This window comes from Choloepus didactylus, chromosome 2, assembly GCF_015220235.1.
Source record: "Choloepus didactylus isolate mChoDid1 chromosome 2, mChoDid1.pri, whole genome shotgun sequence".
NCBI classification, from domain to species: Eukaryota; Metazoa; Chordata; class Mammalia; order Pilosa; family Megalonychidae; genus Choloepus; species Choloepus didactylus.
The window spans coordinates 115,029,563-115,053,133 of record NC_051308.1 but is presented as its reverse complement, the minus strand read 5'-3'; the positions used below and the strand labels follow the sequence as shown (position 1 = coordinate 115,053,133).

Below are 23,571 nucleotides of genomic sequence, written 5' to 3'. Positions count from 1 at the left end.
ATACACAAGACATATGTAACCATGGTTACCATCTACTAGTCTGTCAGCATTTTTTTAAAAAATCATGAGCATGAGTTAACATTTTAATTTAAATACAAGGTTTTGGAAATAAACATAATCAATTCATGCTGAAAAAAAAATTAGTACACAGGCCCAAGCCAGGCTCAGGGATCAAGGAGAGTATATCATCTGAGAAGTTCAGGAGATGCTCAACCACCTAAGCATGGGCCTTGGAACACTGAATCAAAGAAAAGTTTAATTAAACTGATCCCTGACAGAACTTTGAAAGTTTAAGAAAAGCAGAGAAAAGAAATATAATACACAGTGGAAAGATCACAAGCTTTAATGATTAGATCATTTAAATCCAGTTTAGTCAATTACCAACTATTTATTCTTAAACAAATTATTGAGACTCTGTAGCCCTCAGTTTCCACATCTGTAAAACGGGAGAATTTTCTAGGTAAGTGGTCCTCAATCTTCGTATATACAAACATCCCCTATTTCAAGTTTAAAAAAAAATTCTGGGGATTTCCTATATGATAATCATATTCTCAGTGTCAAAAGATTGAAAAAATATCTATGGAAATCATAAAGATTTAAAAGCTAATACCTAAAGTTGACAACAATATAGGGAAACAGCTACTGGTGGGTGTTTATTTAGAACAACCTTTTAGGGGAATGTACCAGTTTAAATATATTATGTCCCCAAAAATGCCATTATCTTTGATGTAATCTTGTGTGGGCAGACATAACAATGTTGATTAGACTGTAATTCTTTGAGTGTTTCCATGGAGATGCGCCCCACCCAACTGTGGGTTATGACTCTGGATAGTTTCTTTGGAGGTGTGGCCCCGCCATTCAGCATGGGCCTTGATGAGTTTACTGGGGCACTATATAAGCTCAGACACAAGGCGCAAACTTGCTACAGCCAAGAAGGACACTTGGAAGAATGTACAGAAGCTGAAAGAGTAGCTGCAGATGACAGGTAGTTTGAAGACGGCCTTTGAAAGCAGACTCTTGCTCTGGAGAAGCTAAGAGAGGACAAGCACCCCAAAGAGCAATTATGAGTGACATTTTTGAGGAACTGCAGCCTAGAGAGGAATGTCCTGGGACAAAGCCGTTCTGAAACCAGAACTTTGGAGCAGACGCCTGCCAGGTGCTTTCCCAGCTAACAGAGATTTTCCGGACACCACTGGCCATTCTTCAGTGAAGGTATCCTTTGTTGATGGACACTTTATGGCCTTAAGACTGTAACTCTGTAATCAAGTAAACCCCCTTTTATAAAAGCCAATCCATTTCTGGTGTTTTGCATTCTGGCAGCATTAGCAAACTAGAACAGGCAATTTGACAATGTCTTTCAAATTTTAAATCCCTAACCCAGCAATCCCACCTCTAAGATAGCTATGCTTACAGAATGTGCAAAGATATAATACCCAAGGACGTTTACCTCAGCACTGTTTGTAATCATGAAAAACTGGGACCCTAATAAATGTCCAACAATAAGGGAATGCTTACACAAATGGTTCCATGCAAAAATAAGAACAAGCATGAATCTGCATATTCTACTTATTTCATATTAGTGAGATCATAGAATACTTGTCCTTTTATGCCTGGATTATTCCACTCAACATGATGTGTTCAAGGTTCATCCATGTTGTTGCCTGTATCAGAACATCCTTTTTACGGCTGAGTAATATTCCATTATATGTATATGCCATATTTTGATTATCGATTCATCCACTGACAGACACTTGGGTTGCTTCCACAGTTGGACTATTGTGAATAATGCTATGAACATTGGTGTACAAATATTTTCAATTCTTTGGGATGGAAGTGGGACTGCCAGGTCATATGGTAATTCTATACTTAACTTTCTAAGGAACTGCCAAACTGTCTTCCACAGCAGCTGCAGCCATTATACATTCCTACTGGCAATGAATTAGTTTCCTATTTCTCCACATCTTCCTCAACATTTGTAAATTCTGTTTTTTTAAAAACAGCCATTCTAGTGGGTGTGAGGTGGTATCTCATTGTTTTTGTTCACATTTCCCTAATGGCTAATGATGCTGAGCATTTTTTTCTTGTGCTTACTAGCCACTGCATATCTTTAGAGAAATGTTAATTCAAGTCCTTTGCCCACTTTTTTTGGCCCATTTTTTAATTGGGTTGTCCGTCTTTTTGCGTTGAATTGTAGTTCTTTATATAATCTAGATATTAAACCCTCATCAGAAATATGGTTCTAAACATTTTTTCTCATTCTATAGGATATCTTTATACTTTCTTGATAATGTCCTTTGATGAACTAAAGTTTTTAATTTTGATGAAGTCCAACTTATCTATTTTTTCTTTTGTTGCTTGCGCTTTTAGTATATATAGTTTAAGACTCCATTACTTAATACAAGATCTTTAAAATAGTCCCTTATGTTTACTCTTAAGAGTTTTATAGTTTTAGAACTTATATTTAAAGGTCTCTGATCCATTTTGAGTTAAATTTTGTATATAGTATAGGGAATCCACTTTCATTCATTTGCATGTGGATATTCAGTTTGCCTCACCTCATTTGTTGAAACCATGCACTTCTAATGGAAATATAAACTGATACAACATTTCTGGATGGTCATTTAACAATGAGCAAAATTCTTAAAAACTCTGATGACCTCTGAACAGTATGACTTTTAAGAATGTATTTTCAGAACTAATTAAAGATGTGAGAAGATCTGGATTCAGAAATGTTCACTCAGCTCCTTATAATGGCAAAATACCCTCTTACTACTTATTTACAATGGTTAACCAAACAATGAGAAATTCAGTCACCAAAAATTTTATAAATATTTATTTAAAAATGAAGATATTTACTACATATTAAGTGGGGGGGAGCATGTAAAAAGTAATATATAGGCAGTATGATCCTGTGCTGGTTTGGATGTATTATGTCCCCCAAAACGCCATTATCTTTGATGCAGTCTTGTGTGGGCAGGAAACATATTGGTGTTGATTGGGCTGGAGACTTTTGATTGGATGTTTCCGTGGAGATGTGATCACTCAATTGAGGGCGAGATCTTTCACTGGATAATTTCCATGGAGGTGTGGCCCTGCCCATTCAGCATGGGCCTTGATTAGTTTACTGGAGCACTATATAAGCTCAGAGAGGAGGAGAGAACTTCTACAGCCAAGAGAGACACTTTGAAGAATGCACAGAAACTGAGCGAGTAGTTGCAGATGAGAGACAGTTTGAAGACAGCCGTTAAAAGCACTCTTGCTCCAGAGAAGCTAAGAGAGGACAAACGCCCCAAGAGCAACTAAGAGTGACATTTTTGAGGAACTGTATTCTAGAGAGGAACGTCCTGGGAAAAAGCCATTTTGAAACCAGCACTTGGAGCAGACGCCAGCCACGTGCCTTGCCAGCTAACAAAGGTTTTCCAGATGCCACTGGCCATCCTTCAGTGAAGGTACTCTATTGATGCATTACCTTGGACACGTTATGGCCTTAAGACCGTTAACTGTGTAACCAAATAAACCCCCTTTTATAAAAGCCAATCCGTCTCTGCTGTTTTGCATCCCAGCAGCATTAGCGAACTGGAACAGATCCCATTTTTGTAAAAAAATAAATCATTACACATAGTATATAGAAGTATATGAAACAACATATATAGAGAGAGGAGGAGTTACAAATCATTGTCTCCAGGTGGTGGATTATGGTTTTAATTTTTTTCCTTCCTTTTGATTTTTTCTACTTTCTAGTTTTTCTACACTGCATATATTGTTCTTGTATTAATAAACCTATTTTATTTTTAAAGGAAATAAAACAATTAAAAATAAAATTCCTTCCAGTAATAAAATGATCCTATGAATGTACCTATTTTATTTATGGATCTTGAGTTTTAATTTGCCTATAATTCACCTTCAGAGAAAGTCACCAGAAATGAAGTAGAAACCAATACTATATAGCTTCCCTAATCAATAAATACACTGAAAGGACTACTCCTTCACCATTTTCTTCAGGTGGACAACAACCCTATCACATCTTTTACAACCAGGAAACCAATAACCCAATGAATCTGCCAGAGAAAATAAAGAACAAAGGTACTCTGGGAAAATTCCTACCAAACTACTAGTAGGAATCTAATTAAAAAACAAAAACAAAACCACATCTCTTTAACAGTCAGGAATCTTAGATTTCCTTTTCCTATCCTAGAAACCAGTGGCAAGAACCAGCTGCCTTCTGACTTGAAATACCAGCACAAATAAGCACTAACTAAAAAATGAAGTACATCACCGACTGAACCACTACTTTACCAGAGAATCATTACTAAATTCACTATCCCAACTAGTAGAAACATCTGTACTGAAAAACGTTTAGCTGTTCTTAAACCTTTTTTATTCTCTCAGCCCTCTGTCCCAAGAAGAACTTCCCAATAATCCCACTTACCATTGTTGTTGGCAATTAGTGTGACAAGAGTCTTCTTGGCACTGTCGCTGTTCTGTGCCCCGCTGCTACTAACGGTGGTGGCTGTAGAGAGGTGCCCAGCAACAGAAGCATGAGCAGCGATGGGAACTGAAGCCGAGACTGGCTGCTGGCTCATAGAAACTGTGGAGAAGGGGAGGCACAGTCACTCGGAAACAGAAACAGATGATACTAAAGGATACTGCTCTAATCTTCCCTTTCCATCTTCTTGGGGTCTCTACAGCCAGAAAGTTTCCTATTTTATTAAGTCCAACTGCTCATCTGATCTCTTCTCCTAATTGTCCCTCAATCCACCATTCAGACACAATTCCTTTTTCTTTGTCTTACATTTCCTGGGTAAGTCAGATCATGAGTCCAATGAACCTGGATTTTAACGTTTTGCTTATATAGCATGAGCAAACCTCTAGGACTCAAAGGAAGGTTTATTAACATCATCACTAGTGGTATTCATAATCATGCAAATTAAGCCATCCACAAGACCCTGAACTGTGTCCTGTTTCAGCCTAAACCAATGCAATCTTCAGGTCTCAAAACAGGGAAAACAAAAATAAAGGAAACAACTGGTACAATTTAGGGGGCAAAACAAACAAACAAAAAACTACCACCCACTTCTTGAATTCAGGGCAATACAGAATTTTACCCTGCAACATCACCCTTTTGAAAGAGAAGCTAATAAGCCTGAGTTTGTATACTGTCCATGGAGACAAACACAAAGCAATTTCTGTTCAACTCATAGAGGAAACCAATTTCAAGTTAAAAAAAAAAAAATACAGGGGCCTTATTTTTTTGACTAGGTTCGTAAATGAATACTAACACATACCACTTGCTCATAACACTATTTGATAAAACTATCACTAGATGTTTGATAAATGGTTAATTCAACCTCTTGAGGTTTTAATTAGTATCTTGTCCCGGGTATTTTTAGTATTTCTAGCTTTATGGATGAGGACACAGGCATTTATAAACTAGAGCATGGAAAAGGCGGCGACATCACAGTGCCACAATGAGGCATCCTTGGATTCTTAAAAGTCCTCCACCTCACACTTTCTTAACCAAAATGCCATTCCGATTTAAATATGGGATTGGTTTTACAACCAGCTAAGATCAAAAGAGCTTTAATTACCTGTGGTAGTTTTATCCACTGAATTATAATCTTCAACTACTGAGTCCTCAATAATATCACTGATCTTCTGCCATGGTTCCAACTCCTCTTCCTCACATTCCATAAACAGGTCGGTGTCCGCCATGCTGCAAGTAAAAAAAAAAAAAATTAAGATACCGACTTAGGAATGGGAGAAATATTTATACAAAATACGGAATCAGATTCTTGAATTCACTGGTAACCTACACTCTTATGCTCCCTCTTCTCACAACTCACCATTTCCCCCACCCTTCCCCTATTTCCAGGGACCAGAATAATAACTTTTATTCTTAAATATTAGAGCCCCTTCCACAACAAATTCTTTAATAATTAGGATTATACAATTTGAATCTATACTACCCAAGACAAGATTACGATGACGCAAGTGAGGTGATATTTTGTTCATCACAAATTATTTTTGCATTAATATTAAATTTTTTTTTGCAAAAATCAAAACATTCCATTAAAATGCTATTTATCTTGATTACTGAGCTTTTTTGCACCCCTTTAAATTTTGTTCCTGGAGTGACTGATGCCTCACTTGTCATACCTTAATTCCAGCACTACTACTACCTGTACTTCTAACACAGGAAAATTCTGGAAGCCACTCTACCATGATTTTGGAGTCTTCCTTTAGTTTGAAAACATGTCTAAGATACATGCTTCTTTTAAAAAGAAAGTCTGTATCTTTGCAAATGCAAACAAACAGCTATTGCTATTCTGCCCTCCACTATTAGTTGACTAAGGGGGGGTCAGTATTTTTGTCTTGGAATAGGAGCAGTATTACTGCTCAACATTCAAACAAAGCCTTTAATATGAGAGCTGTCAGCGTCCTTAAGTATTTCAGAACACCCCTAAGCCCCCTTCCAAAAAAGCACCTCCCCACCAACAACAAAAAAACAAAAACCCTAACCATTCTGTTTATTAAATAGTTAGGTCCATACAATGTGATAATAGTAGTTTGTGAGATACCCAACAGATGGCGCTGTTTCTCTTGAAATTTTAAACTATCTCCCACAATGCACCAAGGTGTTAGTGTCAGCCAGACTCACAGTTTGGGAACCGCAGTTTTAGGGGGTAAAATGCTTAACATAATTCTAACTGATTTCTAATCTTTTACTTTAATTATTCTATTTTTCTAAAACAAAACTACAAAGGAGAGGAGGAAAAAGTACTGATGGAAAAAGATCTGGGATCAACTTAAATTCTCTTAATTTGATATTTAATTTATATATGCACAAACAGTGTAGCCAGAAGTTGAATTTAAGAAACCAAATCCATATCACAGGCATTCCTTGAGTCAAAGACCATGTAACACATATCCCTATATTTTTTAGCATAGTTCCACTGGAAAGATGACATGCTAAACAAATTAAGCACCTTTTTAAGCACTTAATTTTATCTCTCTGTATAACCTTCTTAAAAGTTTATAGCCAATAGATAACGAATGCATAAATATCAAACACCCAGCAGAATGGTGACTATAAATTGTGGATAACATCTGCAGATATTCTTCAAAGACCTTCTTTCAGTTCTGACCAACTAGCTGCATTCAAACTTTCCATACATATGCTGAGCATCTGAATAGCTATCTGAATGCAAATTGTGGTCTTCAACATCATGCCTGTGGATATTTTAATAGCATACCATAAAGGTTTCTCAAGTATTTATAATATCTTAAGAGACTGAGTTCTTTGTTGTGTTTTATTTTGTGAAACAATGAATTTTAATAAGAATATTGACAGTTGCTTCACTCAAACCATAAAAGCCAAATTATGTCATTCCTCCCATGAAATGAAAGGGGTGGAACTGAAAAGATGGCAAAGAAAGATGTTTATGTTCTAAGTATTTATAATGAAGTGAGAAAAACAACTCTTCTAGGTATAAGCTCTGTCAAGACAACCAACATAAATTAAAAGACTCAAAATGTAAAGAGAAATCCAACTTAGAAGACATTCTTTATTTTTCACAGTGTAGAAGATAAAGATAACCAATAAGTCTTGCCAACTAAACAAAAAAAACAGTAAGTCTGCTGACTCAGTATACTTTACAGACACAAAACATCTCCAAAAGACCTGAAACCAAGTTTTTCAAAGGCTTAGTTTTCTATTCTGGCCTTGACTGTTATTTCAGGGTCAAAAAATTAACTGTTGAAAGCATGGGCCATTCCATAATAGAGATATGAACCTAAATTAAATACTTGGCAAACTCTAAACCTGGAAAATGTAAGTTTAGCATACTTCTTATAGTTTTCCAGGTAGCAAAAGAAAACTATCTCCATTAACAGGATGAAATGCTATATTTAATATCTCTGCCAAGAGGCTCAAGAAACACCATCATACACTGTGGTCTTTCAAATGATCTATCACATATTCAAATATTCTCATCAAAGAAGACAGCAATTACTAAATATACAGTACTAAAATGAACAGACCTTCCCAAACTGTCATTCTAGTCATGTTTTAATCTCTTTCCACACCAAACCTTTAATTCAATTTTTCACAAGGGAAAAAAAAAAAAGACTGGCATTTTTCCCCTTCTTCCCTATTATTTTGTTGTAAAGGACAGATGTAGTCATAGACCTGAATTAATTCTCACATTTAAAAAAAACAAAAAAATTATGCTGAAATTTGATCCTTATTCAATTTAGGGACATTTCAATTTCTGTTGAAAAACCGCCAGATAAAAACATGAATTTTAGAAATTAAAGGCCAGTGCATACGGAACACAAACAAGGAACACAAAACAAGGAACATGGTACTGTATCAAGAGGAAAACAGGTGGGCAATAAATTTGAGACTCATTTGGTAAACAAGTGAAGGGGAAACCTTTCATCAAATTACAACCATGAGTCTCTGAATTAGGATTGTAGCAATCCCTTCTCTGCTATTCCTTTTTTTTTTTTAATTCAATTTTATTGAGATTGTTCACATACCACACAATCATCCAAAGTGCACAATCACTTGCCCACAGTACCATCATACAGCTATGCATCCACCACCACAATTGTTTTTTAATTTTTAGAACATTTTCATTACTCCAGAGAAGAAATAAAAACAAAAAAGAAAACTCAAATCCTCCTACGTACTACTAGTACATAGTTTGCAATAGGTATATTTTTTCCCTATGTACCCCTCTATTATTAACTTCTAGTTATAGTGTCATACATTTGTTCTAGTTCATGAAAGAGATTTCTAATATTTATACAGTTAATCAGGACATTGACTAAAGATTCACCGTTTTATACATTCCCATATTTTAACCTCCAACCTTCCTTCTGGTCACATACATAACTATAAACTTCCCTTTTCCACCACATTCACACACCATTCAGCACTGTTAGTTATTCTCACAGTAACGTGCTACCATCACCTCTGTCCATTTCCAAACACTTAAGTTCAACCTAGTTAAATGTTCTGCTCATAAGCAACCACTCCCCATTCTTTAACTTTGTTCTATGTCTTAGTAACTGACATTTCATGTCTACGAGTTTACATATTATAATCAGTTCCTATCAGTGAGACCATACAATATTTGTCCTTTTGTGTCTTATTTCACTCAGTGTAGCACCCTCAAGGTTTCTTCATCAACTGTTTTTTTTTTAAGATGGTTTTGTTCACCCACCAGGCTCCCTGTATAATCATGTATTTATGCATTCACCACCTTCACCACTATCTATATAAGGGCATCTCAATTTCCTCCACAAAGAAGGAGGAAGAGTCAAGGCAGAGAGAACGAAAGAAAAAAAAATTACAGCTAAAAAGCAAAAATGGAAAGAAAAGTAAACTAAAGTACAATAAAAGTCAGACAAAATCACCAGTGCCAAGAGTCCCATACCCCTTCCTTACATCCCCCTCTTATAGGCATTCGCTTTGGCATATTGTCTTTGTTACATTAAAGGAAGCATAATACAATGTTTCTGTTAACTATAGTCTCTAGTTTGCATTGGTTGTATTTTTTCCAATACCACCCCATTTTTAACACCTTGCAAGGTTGACATTCATTTGTTCTCCCTCATGTAAAAACATATTTGTACATTTTATCACAATTGTTGAGCACTCTAGGTTTCACTGATTTATACACTCCCAGTCTTTATCTTTCCTCTTTTTTTTTTCTGGTGTCCCACATGCTCCTTACTTTCCTCTTTCAACCATACTCACAGTCATCTTTGTTCAGTGTACTTACATTGTTGAGTTACCATCACCCAAAATTGTGTTCCAAACCTCTCACTCCCATCTTTTCCTATCTGTCTGTAGTGCTCCCTTTAGTATTTCTCTCTCATTGTCTGTTTATCAGAGAATATCTTAAACTCTCCCTCATATTTGAAGTTTTGCCGGATATAGGATTCTTGGTTGGAAGATTTTCTCTTTCAGTATTTTCAATATATTACACCACTTCCTTCTTGCCTCTATGGTTTCTACAGAGAATACACAGTCTTATTAAGCTTTCCTTGTATGTGATGGATCAATTTTCTCTTGCTGCTTTCAGGATTCTCTCTTTGTCTTTGATGTTTGATAACCTGATTATTAAATGTCTTGGTATAGGTCTATTCAGATCTATTCTGTTTGGGGTACACTGCACTTCTTGGATCTGTAATTTTATGTCTTTCATAAGAGATGGGTAATTTTCAGTGATTATTTCCTCTATTATTGCTTCTGCCCGGTTTCCTTTCTCTTCTCCTTCTGGCACACCCATGACATGTGCATTCATGTGCTTCACGTTGTCATTCAATTCCCTGAAACGTTGCTCATATTTTTCCATTCTTTTTCCTGTTCTTTCATGTGCAGGATTTCAAGTGTCTTGTTCTCCATTTCCTGAGTGCTTTCTTCGGCCTCTTGAAATCTGCTGTTGTATGTTTCCATTGTGTTTTTCATCTGTGTTGTGCCTTTCATTTCCATAGATTCTGCCAGTTGTTTTTTCAAACTTTCTATTTCTACCTTATGTTTGCCCAGTGTTTTCTTCATATCCTTCATCTCTTTTGCCATATATTCCCTGAACTCATTGACTTGGTTTCTGAATTGATTCAGCATATTCCTTTGAAAATCTTTGATAGTTTCATTAAAGTAAAACAGTATCTCAACTGTATCTTGAGGTTTAAGTTTGTTTTTTTGACTGGGCCATATCTTCATTTTTGCTAGTGTAATTTGTAGTTTTCTGTTGTCCAGGTATCTGGTTTCCTTGGTTAACCAAATGAGATTTTCTCAGAGGATGACGGGTTCAGGTCTCAGAATGGGGCTATATTCAGTGTCAAGTTTCCCTGAAGGTGTGTCTTAGAAGACTGACAGAATTTCCTGTGAGGTTTCTAGCCGCTCTGCCTTTCCTAACCTGCCCAGCAGGTGGCACCTGTCAGCCTGTCGCTCCCTACTGGCCTAAGGAGGTGCGGCCCCTTTAATTTTCTGCTTAGGTTGTTTCTGTTTTGACTGTTTTCCCCCAGGCCCTGGGGTCTGAGTTCTGAAGGGAGGGCTGGCACTTGAGGTGGGCCCCACCTCCTTCCTCTTAGGTTAGATACACCCCCTACAGAACTATCTTCTGCATGTGAATTTCTCCTTTGTCTCTCTAACTCTGTTAACTCCACCCCTGTCTGGGTCAGAGAGCTATGAACTGAAAATGGCTGAGGCTCTCTCCACTGAGCCACTCAGGTTGACAGAGAGAAAGGGAAAGAAAGCCCCATTTCAAAGCCAGTCCATGGCCCCCCAGTTTCGCCCATCAGTCAGAAAGAGCACCTGGTCTTCTGGGCTCCCTTTCCCGGGGCACAGACGCTTTCTGGCTCTTTAAGGTCAGCCGTCCTTAAAGGCCTCTGTATTTTTCCTTCTTTTTTCTAAGCAATTTTTTTTTTCCATCAGCCCCACCTCCTCTCCACTGGGAGCGACCTCAGGGTACTTTGCTGCCTGTTAGGGGTTTGTCTGTGTTTGCAGGTTGTATTCAGTAGTCCACATTTGTTAATTAAAACGCCAGCTAGAGCTATACTCACTTGCTCTGGGAATGCTGCTTTCTCCTACCGAGAAGTCTTGAAGCTCAGCCTGCAGTGGAGGGAGGAGGCTCACGGTGCAGTTCCGCAGTTTTTATTTACAGATTTTATGCTGCAATTTCAGCCATTTCACCCAATCCAAGTTGGTGTACGATGTGTGGACAGTCATGGTTGTCCTCCAGCAGTTGTTCCAGATTATTTACTAGCTGTTCCTGGTTGTTTATTAGTTGCTCCAGGAGACAGACTAAATTTCACACCTCCCTATGCCGCCATCTTGCCCCTCCTCTCTGCTATTCCTTTTTTAACGAGCTACTTCTTCCTTTTCAAACTTTTTATTATGGAAAATTTAAATTAAATACAAAAGTTATCAGACAAGCATCCATCATCCAGCTTTAAAAAGTATCAACTCAACTCAAACCAATCTATGCCCCAACCTCCTCCTTTAGGGATCTGAAGCAAATTGCTCACATTATATTCATAAATATTTTGGTCTGTAGCTCTAAAGGATGGAGACTAAAAAAGATCATAGTGCCATTATGTTTCTTAAAAAATTAGTAATTCCTTAATAGCAAATATCTAGTTAACATTCTAATTAAAAATTCTCTCAATTACTATAACTTCTTAAACATTTCTTTGTATCAAAATACAAGTAAGGGTCCACACATTGTGATTATGTGATGTATTTCTTCAATCTCTCTTAATCTATAGATTCTCCTACATTGTACCTTTTTCCTTTGCCTTTTTCCCCCCTTCTTTTTCTGTTATTTTTCTTTCCCCTTTCATTTTATTTATTGAAGGACCAAGTCACCTCCGCGTTTCCTACATTCTGGATACTGTTGATGACTTACCCTTGGTATTTTTTTTAATTCAGTTTCATTGAGATATTTTCACATATCATACAATCATCCACAGTGTACAATCAACTGTTCACAGTACCATCATATAGCTGTGCATTCGTCACCCCAATCTATTTTTTGAACATTTTCCTTATACCAGAAAAAATAAAAATAAGAATAAAAAATAGAAGTAAAAAAGAACACCAAATCATCACCCCCTCCCACCCTATTTTTCATTTAGTTTTTGTTCCCATTTTTCTACTCATCCATCCATACACTGGATAAAGGGAGTGTGATACACAAGGATGTCACAATCACACTGTCACCCCTTATAAGCTAAATTATTATACAATTGTCTATAAGAGTCAAGGCTACTGGGTTGCAGTTTGATAGTTTCAGGTGTTTCTATACACTGGTTATCTATATAGTGCGTAAGAGTGCCCACCAGAGTGACCTCTCAACTCCATTTGGAATCTCTCAGCCACTGAAACTTTGTTTCATTTTGCATCCTTGTTTTGGTCAAGAAGATGTTCTCAATCCCACAATGCTGGGTCCAGATTCATCCTTGGGAGGCATATCCTGCACTGCCAGGGAGATTTACACCCCTGGGAGTCAGGTCCTACGTAAAGGGAAGGGCAATGAGTTCAAAGTCAAAACTGAGGTTTAGAGATTAGATAAGCTGCCCGAGGTTACAGTTAGTAAATATCCCAGCCAGGATTCAAACCAAGCTTTTTGCTCTAGAACCTACATACTTTTCCTAAATCACTGCCTCTTTCATTAATACCTCCAAGTAAATTCTCCAGAAGTTCCTAAATGGAGGTAAATTTGGATGATCTGAAAAGCAGAAGCATAGGACAGACACAAATGTTACCCACTAGATCAGAAATTCTCAAATTTGGCCTCAGGACTCCTTAACACTCTTAAAATTACTGAGGACCCCAAAGAGCATTTGTTTATGAGTGCAATCTTTTGATATTTAACATAACAGAAGTTAAAACAGAAAATTTAAAAATATTCATACAAAAACAATATACACAATACATGTTAACAATAACATTTTCATAAGAAAAGACTAGTTTCCAAAAAAATTAGTGAGAAAAGTAATGTTGTCTTGCATTTTTTGCCAATCTCTTCTATGTCTACCTTAATAGAAGATAGCTGGCTTCTATTCTGCTTTTGCACAGTGACAGTCTGTGGCTACATGTAGTTTTGGCTAAGTATATAAGAAAATCTGGCTTCACACAGATAAGTAGTAAGAAAAGGGAGGAGGGTTTTAATAACCTTTGATACAATACTAAAATTCAACAAACGGAAGTTTCTTAAAGGACAGTAGCATGATGGGATCTGAAATCACATCAGTTAACTTTCTGTACTTTATTACATTTAAATCCATTGGTCTATACTGCATTTTGAATGATTTTTTATCAATCACTGGTCATTTGGAAAATGGATTTACTAAGTTATGACAATCTTCCAAATGTTGACACAATTCATTATGCCATATATATATACAAAAATCACAGTCCTAACCATTGGTATTACTAAAAAAAAAAAAATGTTGTAAGTATTGGGAAGCTGTCAAACGCACGTTGTCAACTTTCTAAAAATTCTAATTTTCATTCAAATTTTATCATTAGTAACAGTCAATTTCAAGAAAATGTCTGCCAAATACTCAACTCTGAAAAACTAGTCAGTCTCAGCCGTTCTTTCAAGTAAAAATGCTGGTCCATGAAACAAGCAGCTAGTTGAGCTCATGTTCAATCTCCCAAGTGCTCTTCCTCAAGACAATGATCAAACCTCAGTAGGTAGCAGAAGGGCTTTAGGCATACTTCCTATTTCATCATATAGTCCTAAAAGAGATGTACTTAAGGGGGTTGAGATAAAAAATAATTATTCTTACTGCTTCAGAACGATATTCTCAGGTAGAGTAGAGAATATCCTTCAGTAGAGAATATCCTTATGATATGATATTCTCTACCTTGCTTTGTACTAAGGTGCCAATAGTTTTAACCAGCACTGCTTCTGGACCATCAGTGCAAAAGTTAGCAAAAAAGATAAACAGCATCTTTGTGTTATTTTGAAAATAGTTTTGACTCCCACCCACCCTGAAAGGGTCTGAGGAGATCCCCAGGGGTCATCCGAACTCTGAGGACTGCCTTCCCCAATTATACCACTGGTTCAAGATGGGGGTGGAAACACTAACGAAGTCCTGTTTATCCAAAGAGTCTTCATTCTGTTAATTCCTTTAGGTTGGGATACACCACCAACATAGATCAGGAAAGGGAAAGGAAATCAAGAGCACAGATTACCACTGATATATATTTTTTGAACATCTTGACGCTACACCAGTAATAATTCCCAAGGTGTGGTTATCTTAATTAGGATGAGCTGAGGGTCTGCGGGTTAAAAATGTAGATGATGACACTTTTGCTGCCACATCAGGCCCCGCCCCGCCCCACTCCACCCCACCCCAGGAGTCTTTGGGGATGAGGCCCCCCAAATTGCAAACTGAGCAATCTCTCAGGTATTTTTTATGAACACTGAAGTAAAGAACGCAAATGGTTCACAGACTAGGCTCCCAGTCCTTCCAAATTCATTGCCATTCCACAAGCAGCAACCTTCCCTGCCCCGCTTGATTCCCCTTGATTTACTTGGGAAAATTCCTTTAAAAATCTCATTTCTGTTGGGTTTTGAGACGCGGTGGGAAGTGTCAAGGGCTGCAGAATGCCACGTCACAATCTGCCACAAGACAAGAGCTGTTCATTGAGATAGTACAACTATATCCCAATTTCCATTTGGAAAATGAGGACGACACTGGGCTAAAATGAAACTGGACTAAACAAGACCCTGTTCAGCTGCAGCTTGTTTTGAGATAAGAATGCCCAAGTGAAGTGAACAGAGTAAAAAAATTAACAGTTCGAAGGAGTCCCACATTCGGCGGGTAAGGAAACCAGGACAACAAGCAGAAAGAGGAAAAGCAGGTGGACAACATTACTCCTATTCAGTACGTGCAAAGAATCTAGAAAAACAGTCCTAAGGATAAACATGGCGCCCACCGCGGCAGAATATAATCACCATAAAATAACGATTCTTCGGCTCGTTCCATTTTATAAATCACGGGGCCATCCCTAAAGTAATCTGGGGACTTACGGAGAAAACTAAACTAACTGAAGTGAACTAAGGCTTAGAATGTGCGATTAGACCGAGCACGGGTTACATAACACAAGGGATCGGCTCAACAATCACTCATTTTCCTCCTGCCGCTCAAAATGAACCCCCACTCCTCCCTCAAGCCGGGAAGTGGACGCGTGAGGGCCCAGAACCCCCACCCCTCAGGGGGGAAGCAACCCTGCCGCCACTCCCGCCGCCACCCGCCCTCCTTCCTCTCCCGCACGGCCTCGCCCCCTCGCCCGCCCCTCCCGCCGCGCCCCGCAGTCTCGCCGCCGCTCACGCCCCCGCCCATTCCCCAGCGAGCCGCCGCACACGCCCGCGCCCGCCCACTCCTCCGAGACGCTTCGCGCGAGGCGTGCGTGTGGACGTCGGGGTGTGTGCAGGGCAGTGGGACGCGAGTGCGCGCGCGCGCGCGCCACGGCTGGCGCCGGGGGTCGGGGGCGGTCGACATACAAGGGGCCTCCACCGTCCGACCCGCCGCGCGGCTCCCCAGACGCACGCACACATGTACACACACACGCGCGCCCCCGCGCCCGCCGCAGCCCACGATCGCCACTGCCGCGGGCCACGCCGCCACTCGCGGTGGGCGGGGGCGCGCGCCACCGGCCCCCACCCCCTCACGTACCCGCCCCATCCCCCTCTCATTGTCTTGCCTCGGAACGCCTCGCCAAGCGAAAAGATAACGGAACCCCCGGGAGAAGGGGGTGGGGAGAGAGAAGGCTCACTCGCTCACTCACCTCCCGTGGTCGTCGCCGCCGGTAGTCCGACCCGAGGAAGGCGCCGTCGCCTTAAAGGGACCTTGCGCCCGTCGCCGGGAGAAGGGGGTGGGAGCAGAAAGGAGACGGGGGCTTGGGGGGGGACGAAGAAGAGGGAAACGTTGAAAGCTCGTCTCCCCGAGGGTGAAAGGAAACCTCCCTCAGGTTCGAGTGATTTGGTTTGGATTTTTTCTCCCGAGGGGGGGCGGGGGGGCCCCGAGGGAGGGGGTGGGGGGGGCCAGGAATGCGGCTCCGTGTACGGGAGCTGGCGCGGGGGAGAGAGGCGCCGACTCCCCCCACCGACCCTCTCGCCCCGCGGAGGGATACGACTCGTCACTTCCGCCCTTCCCGTTTCTTGGCCTTTCAATTGGTTGTAGCGCTTGGAACGTCATGAGCTCAAACTAACCCCTACCCGGGCTTCTTTTCTAGTCAAGTTTGTCTGGGCCCTCAAATAAATAAATAAAGAAGAAAAAACATTTTTCTAATGAAAAAAATTAATTAGCTTCAGAAGCAATATCCAGATTTTGGTGAGAAAAATGGAATTTCCAAAGAAAATTTTTGCCAATTCACTTGCCTAGACTTTCCAGGAAATTTTTGGTAGTTTCTCCCACTTGCCACTGAAGGGTTGTACCCAATCAAGAGGGGAACTCCATGCCACAGGTCAGATGGTGAGGCCCAGTGGAACCAATATCAGTCATTGGAACAAAGACAACAAAGTGGTACTCTTCCTCAACAGACATTGAGCCAAGTAGATATGTGGCAGTAGTAGACTTGTTTAAATGATGAACTTTTAAAAACCATTTTTGCTCTTAAACCCCTCGGAATTCTGGAAAGAAGTCATGCATATGTGCTTATCAAGGTGATTCTTGCTATAAAAACTGCTTGAAACCATCGTGAATAGACTCACAAGAGAAATCTCCAATTCTAAGAAGCGACATCCTTGCTTTCTGCTCCAGTCAAGGCTGAGAGGAATGGCCCCAAGAAATTGATTACATCCATTCAAAACCAACCACGTTGTTTTTTCCCAAAACAAAACTAACTGATTCTCCAGGTAGCCAAGAAATTTTGTCCTTTATTGCTTCCTTAGAGGATGATAAAATTTTAATATTTTCCTTGGATATCTGAGAAAATTGGTACTCTTTAGACAAGACACAACTGTTAGCTACAAACCAAATGCTAAATCAAAGTACCTGGTGCGAGATTGGGAAGATTCAAAACGGTATTCATTCTTTCGCTTTACACACACACTACGTTATATGACCATTCAAATCACCTGACTATAAAAATAGGCCATGGAAATAGGCATTTCAAATCATGTACACATGTGCCCAGGCACACAAATGCACATGCCACACACACAGTCATCACCCATTTTCAACCCACTTCATCCCATTTCATACCACAAATATGTGAGTGCTTTCAACTAGTCATTCTTAGGGAGAACTTCTTTATTAGAATTGAATGAATCATTAATCTTCTGAAAACACTTCTAAAATGTTTCTATACCTGATCTGGAAAAGCCCATGTGAAGATTATGGAATCTATCACCCGAAGACAAATTCTACATGAAGCCCTAATTCTCTTTTATGCTGGACTGCAGTAATTATTATAATTTTTATAATGTTATTTGCCTCTGAAATATTCCCATTAAACATATTTTCCCATGCTCTCAGCCAATGTGGTCCATCCTAGCAGACTGTACCACATATTGTTGACCAGTAACCCTTAGCACATGACACTGAAAACGCATCATGCATCTATTCATCAATAAATATTTATTGAATACTCTCTATATGTCAGTCAGGCACTATTCTAGGTGCTGGGAATACAACAAAGAAGAAAAGAAACTCCCTGAATTCATGGAATTTACACTCTAGTAGAGAGAAATTTACTATATACACATAAAATTATTTCATTACCTGTTGTTGAATAGCAAGCTACCCCAAAACTTAATGGCTTGAAAGAATTTTATTATCTCTCACATTCTAGGGGATGATTAGGCTCAGTTAGGCACTCGGTGGCTAGCACTGAAGTCATTGAAGTCATCTCAGAGCTTCCTCACATGTTTGGCAGTTGATCCGGGCTGTTGGCCAGAACATCTACAAGTGGCCTCTCCATGTGTCCTCTCTATGTGGCCTGGGCTTCCTCATGTCCTAGTGACTGGGTTGCAAGATTAAGTGTCCGAAGAGGACTTGCAGAGGTTGTATGACTCTTTGTGACCTACTCTCAGAGATCACATAGCATCATTTCAACCACAATTCCCCCACATCAGTTCAAGAGGGGCGGAGAACGTAGACCCCACCTCTTAAAGGGAAGAGTGGCAACATCATATTGTAGGAAAACTATGCGGAGAACTCCTTGCAACCATCTTGAAAAAATACAATTTGCCATGCAAATAAATATACCAGTAAATATATAATGTATGATATAGAGATAGGTCCTATGAAAGGGGAAAAGGGATGTTGTGGAGTGGCTATTTCAGCTGAGTGTGTTCTGCAATGTGTCGTTTACTCCTTTGTGACCTATTTTTCTGTCATTTAGTTTGTGTCCTGGGAGATAATTCTGACCCACGATGGCTAACAAAATGTATGTGACTGATAGTGCTATGCCTGAGGAGGATAATCTTACTGAATATTAAAATGGGAGTTTTGATAGGCCCGGAGGAACTTTGAGGAAATGGTTGAGGAAACAAAAGGTAAGGATCAATAGGCCATTCAGGAATGGAGTAAATCCTTTGACATTATAAAAGGTATCCTAACTATGCCACAACCTGGGAGAACTGATCAACAATTGAATGACTGATAGCTGGAAGAAATCTTGGCAGAGGCATTTTGTAACTACAGGGATTTGAAAAAACTCTGTCAGCCTACAACACTGGGGCAGCAACTCAAAAAGAACTATACAGTTAGCCACTCCCATTTTTATAAACATATTCTTGGTGCTAAAGAGGGAATGCCCACATTAATTTGGACCGTTAGACCATTTTGCTGTTATCAACTAACACGAATTTCTAGAGTGCAGTTTTAGAGCTGACAGCTATGATCACTCTTATGTTTGAACAATCTTGAAATTGATGGGAAAACAAAGGAGTAAAACAAACAATCTGGATGAAATCCTTAGAAATCAATTCACATCTGCCTTTAAAACATATTGGGAAGGCATCTGAAAGCCAATATAGTTTGATAAATTGAAGAAATTTGACCGTAATCCTGCTGCTGAAAAGCTACCCCAATCTTCAGGAGCCAACTTAGAGAAATTGAATCTTCTCCATATGGGTTTCTAAAAAAGGTCAAAGGTTAACTTAAGTCCAAGTTGGACATTTCACAGTTAGCAGTAGCAGGAGAGTGTTTCTTTTCTACAGTTTATGGAAACAATTATTTGCTTCTTTGGCTTATGATTTCTGCCATGAGTTGAAAATTGGAACCACCTGTAGCTTGGAGAGTGCATATCAAGGCAGAAAGACAAATGGTTTCAACATGTCTTCAAAAACAGTGAGTCATGGGTGCCCTCTGTGATGTCACTTTTCTGAAATACAGACCCAATAATTTATTGCTCAAGTTCAGTGAGAGGTTGATGGTGGGAGGGAGAGATGGGATGGGGGAGGAGAGAATGGGGTAGAGCAGGGAAGTTAGTCCAAGCAGAAAACAGTTTCATGGGACAATGCCATGTTTCTTTTTAAATGGACATCCTCACGGTCTACAACACACACAGGATATTCAAAGCTGGACGACAGTCACTCAATTTGGAAGACTTGAGAGAGAAACAGTGGAGAAATTTTTACAATCTGAGCAGCTTCCAGCTTGAAGTGATTGACAGCTGATTACACGGAGCCTGGAAATCAAGAGTCAACATATTTGGGTGGAAAGGAAGACATGAAATACCTAACTTGACAGGGAAATCGTCATGAAATAAAGGGAAGTGAAGTTCTGTGTTTGACCAGTTTCAGATAAAAAATGAGGAAATCGGAGGACTGCTGCTGGATTTTATTTAGGAATATTTTATTCTGTGACCTCCTAATGTTTAAAGGAGCTGGGAACTTTCCTAGAGGAACAGGGGGTGAGAAGTAGCTTGAGGAAGTTTTCAGACTGGATTTCTAAAGGAGGAAAAGTTTCTCATTAACCTTCAGTAAGAAGCTGTTGAGGTCTGTCTTCAAAATATATTTTGTAAGAAATGCATGACCAGCAACTTCATCAGCCATCAAGACTCATGATATGGTGTGTGAATAAAATTCTTAAAAAAAAAAAAAAAAAGACTGACTGTGAGTTGCTGCATAATTTCATGAGATAATGATTTAGTCAAACTTTGAATAAATTCATATTATTTAAGAGATACCCAGAAGCAAACCCATAGTTATTTCATCTTGATCATTGCTAAGGAGGTGAACAGGTATGACCATAAAGTAATTAGACTGATTCTATAAAGCTTCATGGAAAAACAAATTGGATTACTTTATAGACACATTCAATATGTGGCTTGTTCAGTATAATAGATCACAAAGAGTAATTTAATAAAAGTTTCCATTTTTCTCTTGATACATTCTTTTCAAATTAAGCAGTGTTTGCATTTTATTATTGTCATGATAATTTCTAGAACGCAACTGTGGGCATTAAATAACTTACCAGTTCATTCCATCCAAGGGCATGAGGATTAACATGATTGTCTCACAGATGCAGAGAATAAGGTATCTTTCAGAATTAAGTTTCAAAGTTTTCTGGTACAGATAAGTGGTCAAATCCTTTTGGGTCTCCTCTTATTGTTGAGTATTTACAGTTGGGGTTAGAAGTGGCAAAGAATACAACTCCTATGACAGCCAAGGATCAATTTTTAATGTCTTTTCTATTGTCTGAAACATAAAGGTAATAAAATCTGAAAATGTGAAAGAGCCAAGATTCACTGATTAAAAATCATTTTAGAGGAGGAAAATGATTTAACCTAGAAATAATTCTCATTTCTGGGTTTCCGTCTAATGTAGCAGTGTGTAAGTACTGTGAATCAGGTGTGAATATGAGTCTCCTCCTTCCTTTGCACTCTGTTTCCTGGCAGTCTCAGATCTCTGTTTCTTCTACCAAGAGATCTTATTCTTAGCATGGAAAAGTGAATCTTAACCTTTATTGCATTATGAACCCCTTGAAAATTTCCATGAAAGCTATGAATTATCTCCCCCAGGAAAATGCACATTTGTACATACACAAAAATTTTGCACACTTTCTGACAAGAAGCCCCTTTGTGTAGCTGTGCATGAACCTCAGAGAAAGAGACCCTTAGGTCCTGGACTCATTGGACAAGATGCTTCCTTCCCTGTCTTCTCCAAAAGAGCAGCCCCACTAGAGAAATGACACATCTCTCAGTAATCATATGAACATATGTGCCCAAAGAACTGGAAATTCTTTTCAATATAACAAGTCTTCTCTACATCTTCTTCTTCTTCTCCTCCTCCTCCTCCTCATCATCATCATCACTAACACTTTTATTACTATTATTATTATTTTCCCTTTTTCTTTTTCTTTGCCCCAGATGTTCCTCACATCTGGAAAAGTTCAAGAACTTCCAGGATCGGAAAGATAACCAGATGGAACAGCTACATCAGTCAGTTGAAGATGTATCATTGGGATTGATGATCTCTGATTCCCCAACCCTGCAAATATAGTGGCCCTTCTGGGATACCTGGTCCTACTTCACCTGATTCATTGACTATGGCTCACTCAGTATTCATGTGCTCCCTTCATTTCCCAGGCTCCCTTGCAGTTGTATTTCAGCCTCAAAATTGAGTCCTGACTTGAAGTTCTGATACATGCTGCGACATGGATGAACCTTAAAGACATCATGTTGAGTGAAATAAGCCAGTCACAAAGGACAAATACTGTATGATTTCACTTATATGAAATAACTAGAATGTGCAAATTAATAGATACATAAAGTAGATTACAGGTTACCAAGGGTGGGGAGTAGGGGAAGTGGAGAATCAATACTTAATGGGTACAGAGTTTCTATTTCGGGGATGAAAAAGTTTTGGTAATGGATGGTGGTGATGGTAGTACAGCATTGGGAATGTAATTAATACCACTGAATTGTATTCTTGAAAGTGGCTAAAATGGGAAATTTTATGTGGGAGATAGATTACCACAGTTAAAAAAAAAAAAATTTGATTCCTGGCAGATAGGAATGTGAAAGTGATGAGTTACTTCCAGGCCAGAACACATAAGGGTTGCTGTGCCTCCTCTCTTTCCCTTCAGTGAAGTGGTAGAACCACGGGATGAAAGCCGCCTAGATTGCTGCGTCACCCCATGGAGCAGAGCTGAACTAGTGAGTCACCCAACATACACTGGACTTTGCTGGAATAAAAAAATTAACTTTATTGTGCTAAGCCACTGAGACTCCAGGATTAATTTGTTAATGTAGCATAGCCTAACTATCCAGACTAATACATTTTTACAAAGGTTGGATTAAAAATAATAGAATTACCCTAAAACAATCTTGTGCTTAAGAATGGGAGATGCACTCGGCAGGTAAACTCACTGCCTTCCCCCACTATGTGGGACATGACTCCCAGGAGTGATTTGTAAATCTCCCTGGCAACATGGGACATGACTCCTGAGGATGAGCCTGGATCCAGCATCGTGGGATTGAGAAAATCTTCTTGACCAAAAGGTGGAAGCGAAATGAAACAAAATAAAGTTTCAGTGGCTGAGAGATTTCAAATGAAGTTGAGAAGTCACTCTGGAGGGCATTCTTATGCACTACATTGATATCTCTTTGTAGTATTTAGTGTATTGGAATAGCTAGAAGGAAATACCTGAAACTGTTGAAATGCAACCCCATAGACTTGATTCTTGAAGACGATTATATAACTATGTAGCTTACACAGTGTGACTGTGTGGCTGTGAAAACCTTGTGGCTCACACTCCCTTTATCCAGTGTATGGATAGATGAGGAGAAAAATGGGGACAAAAATTAATTGAAAAATAGTGTGGGATGGGGGAGGATGGAATGTTTTAGGTGCTCTTTTTTACTTTTGTTTTTATTCTTTTTTTTTTTTGGAGTAATGAAAATGTTCAAAATTGATTGTGGTGATGAAGCACAACTATATGATGATACTGTGAACAACTGATTGTACACTGTGGATGACTGTATGGTATGTGAATATATCTAAATAGAACTGAATTTTAAAAAAATGAAAAAAAAAATAATGGGAGGTGGCATGATGAACTGGATAGAACTTGTAAGTACCTACATTG

At 39.1% G+C, this 23,571-nt stretch overlaps 1 protein-coding gene across 3 annotated transcripts in view; it reads right to left on the bottom strand.

The window, feature by feature from the left end:
* Nucleotides 1-16,538, bottom strand: part of POGZ (pogo transposable element derived with ZNF domain) — a 45,745-nt gene extending 29,207 nt beyond the window's left edge. Inside the window, exons 1-3 of one of the 3 annotated variants that reach the window (XM_037825995.1) lie at nucleotides 16,319-16,538; nucleotides 5,589-5,713; nucleotides 4,430-4,588 (exon numbers count right to left, since the gene is read on the bottom strand). In XM_037825995.1, the coding sequence (XP_037681923.1) occupies nucleotides 4,430-4,588; nucleotides 5,589-5,712 (283 nt within the window). In that variant the 5' untranslated portion in view covers nucleotide 5,713; nucleotides 16,319-16,538. Of the gene's footprint in view, nucleotides 1-4,429; nucleotides 4,589-5,588; nucleotides 5,714-12,855; nucleotides 12,912-16,318 lie in introns of those variants that run through there. The other 2 variants (XM_037825993.1, XM_037825994.1) reach the window with 2 other exon arrangements.
* Nucleotides 16,539-23,571: the final 7,033 nt, after the last annotated feature.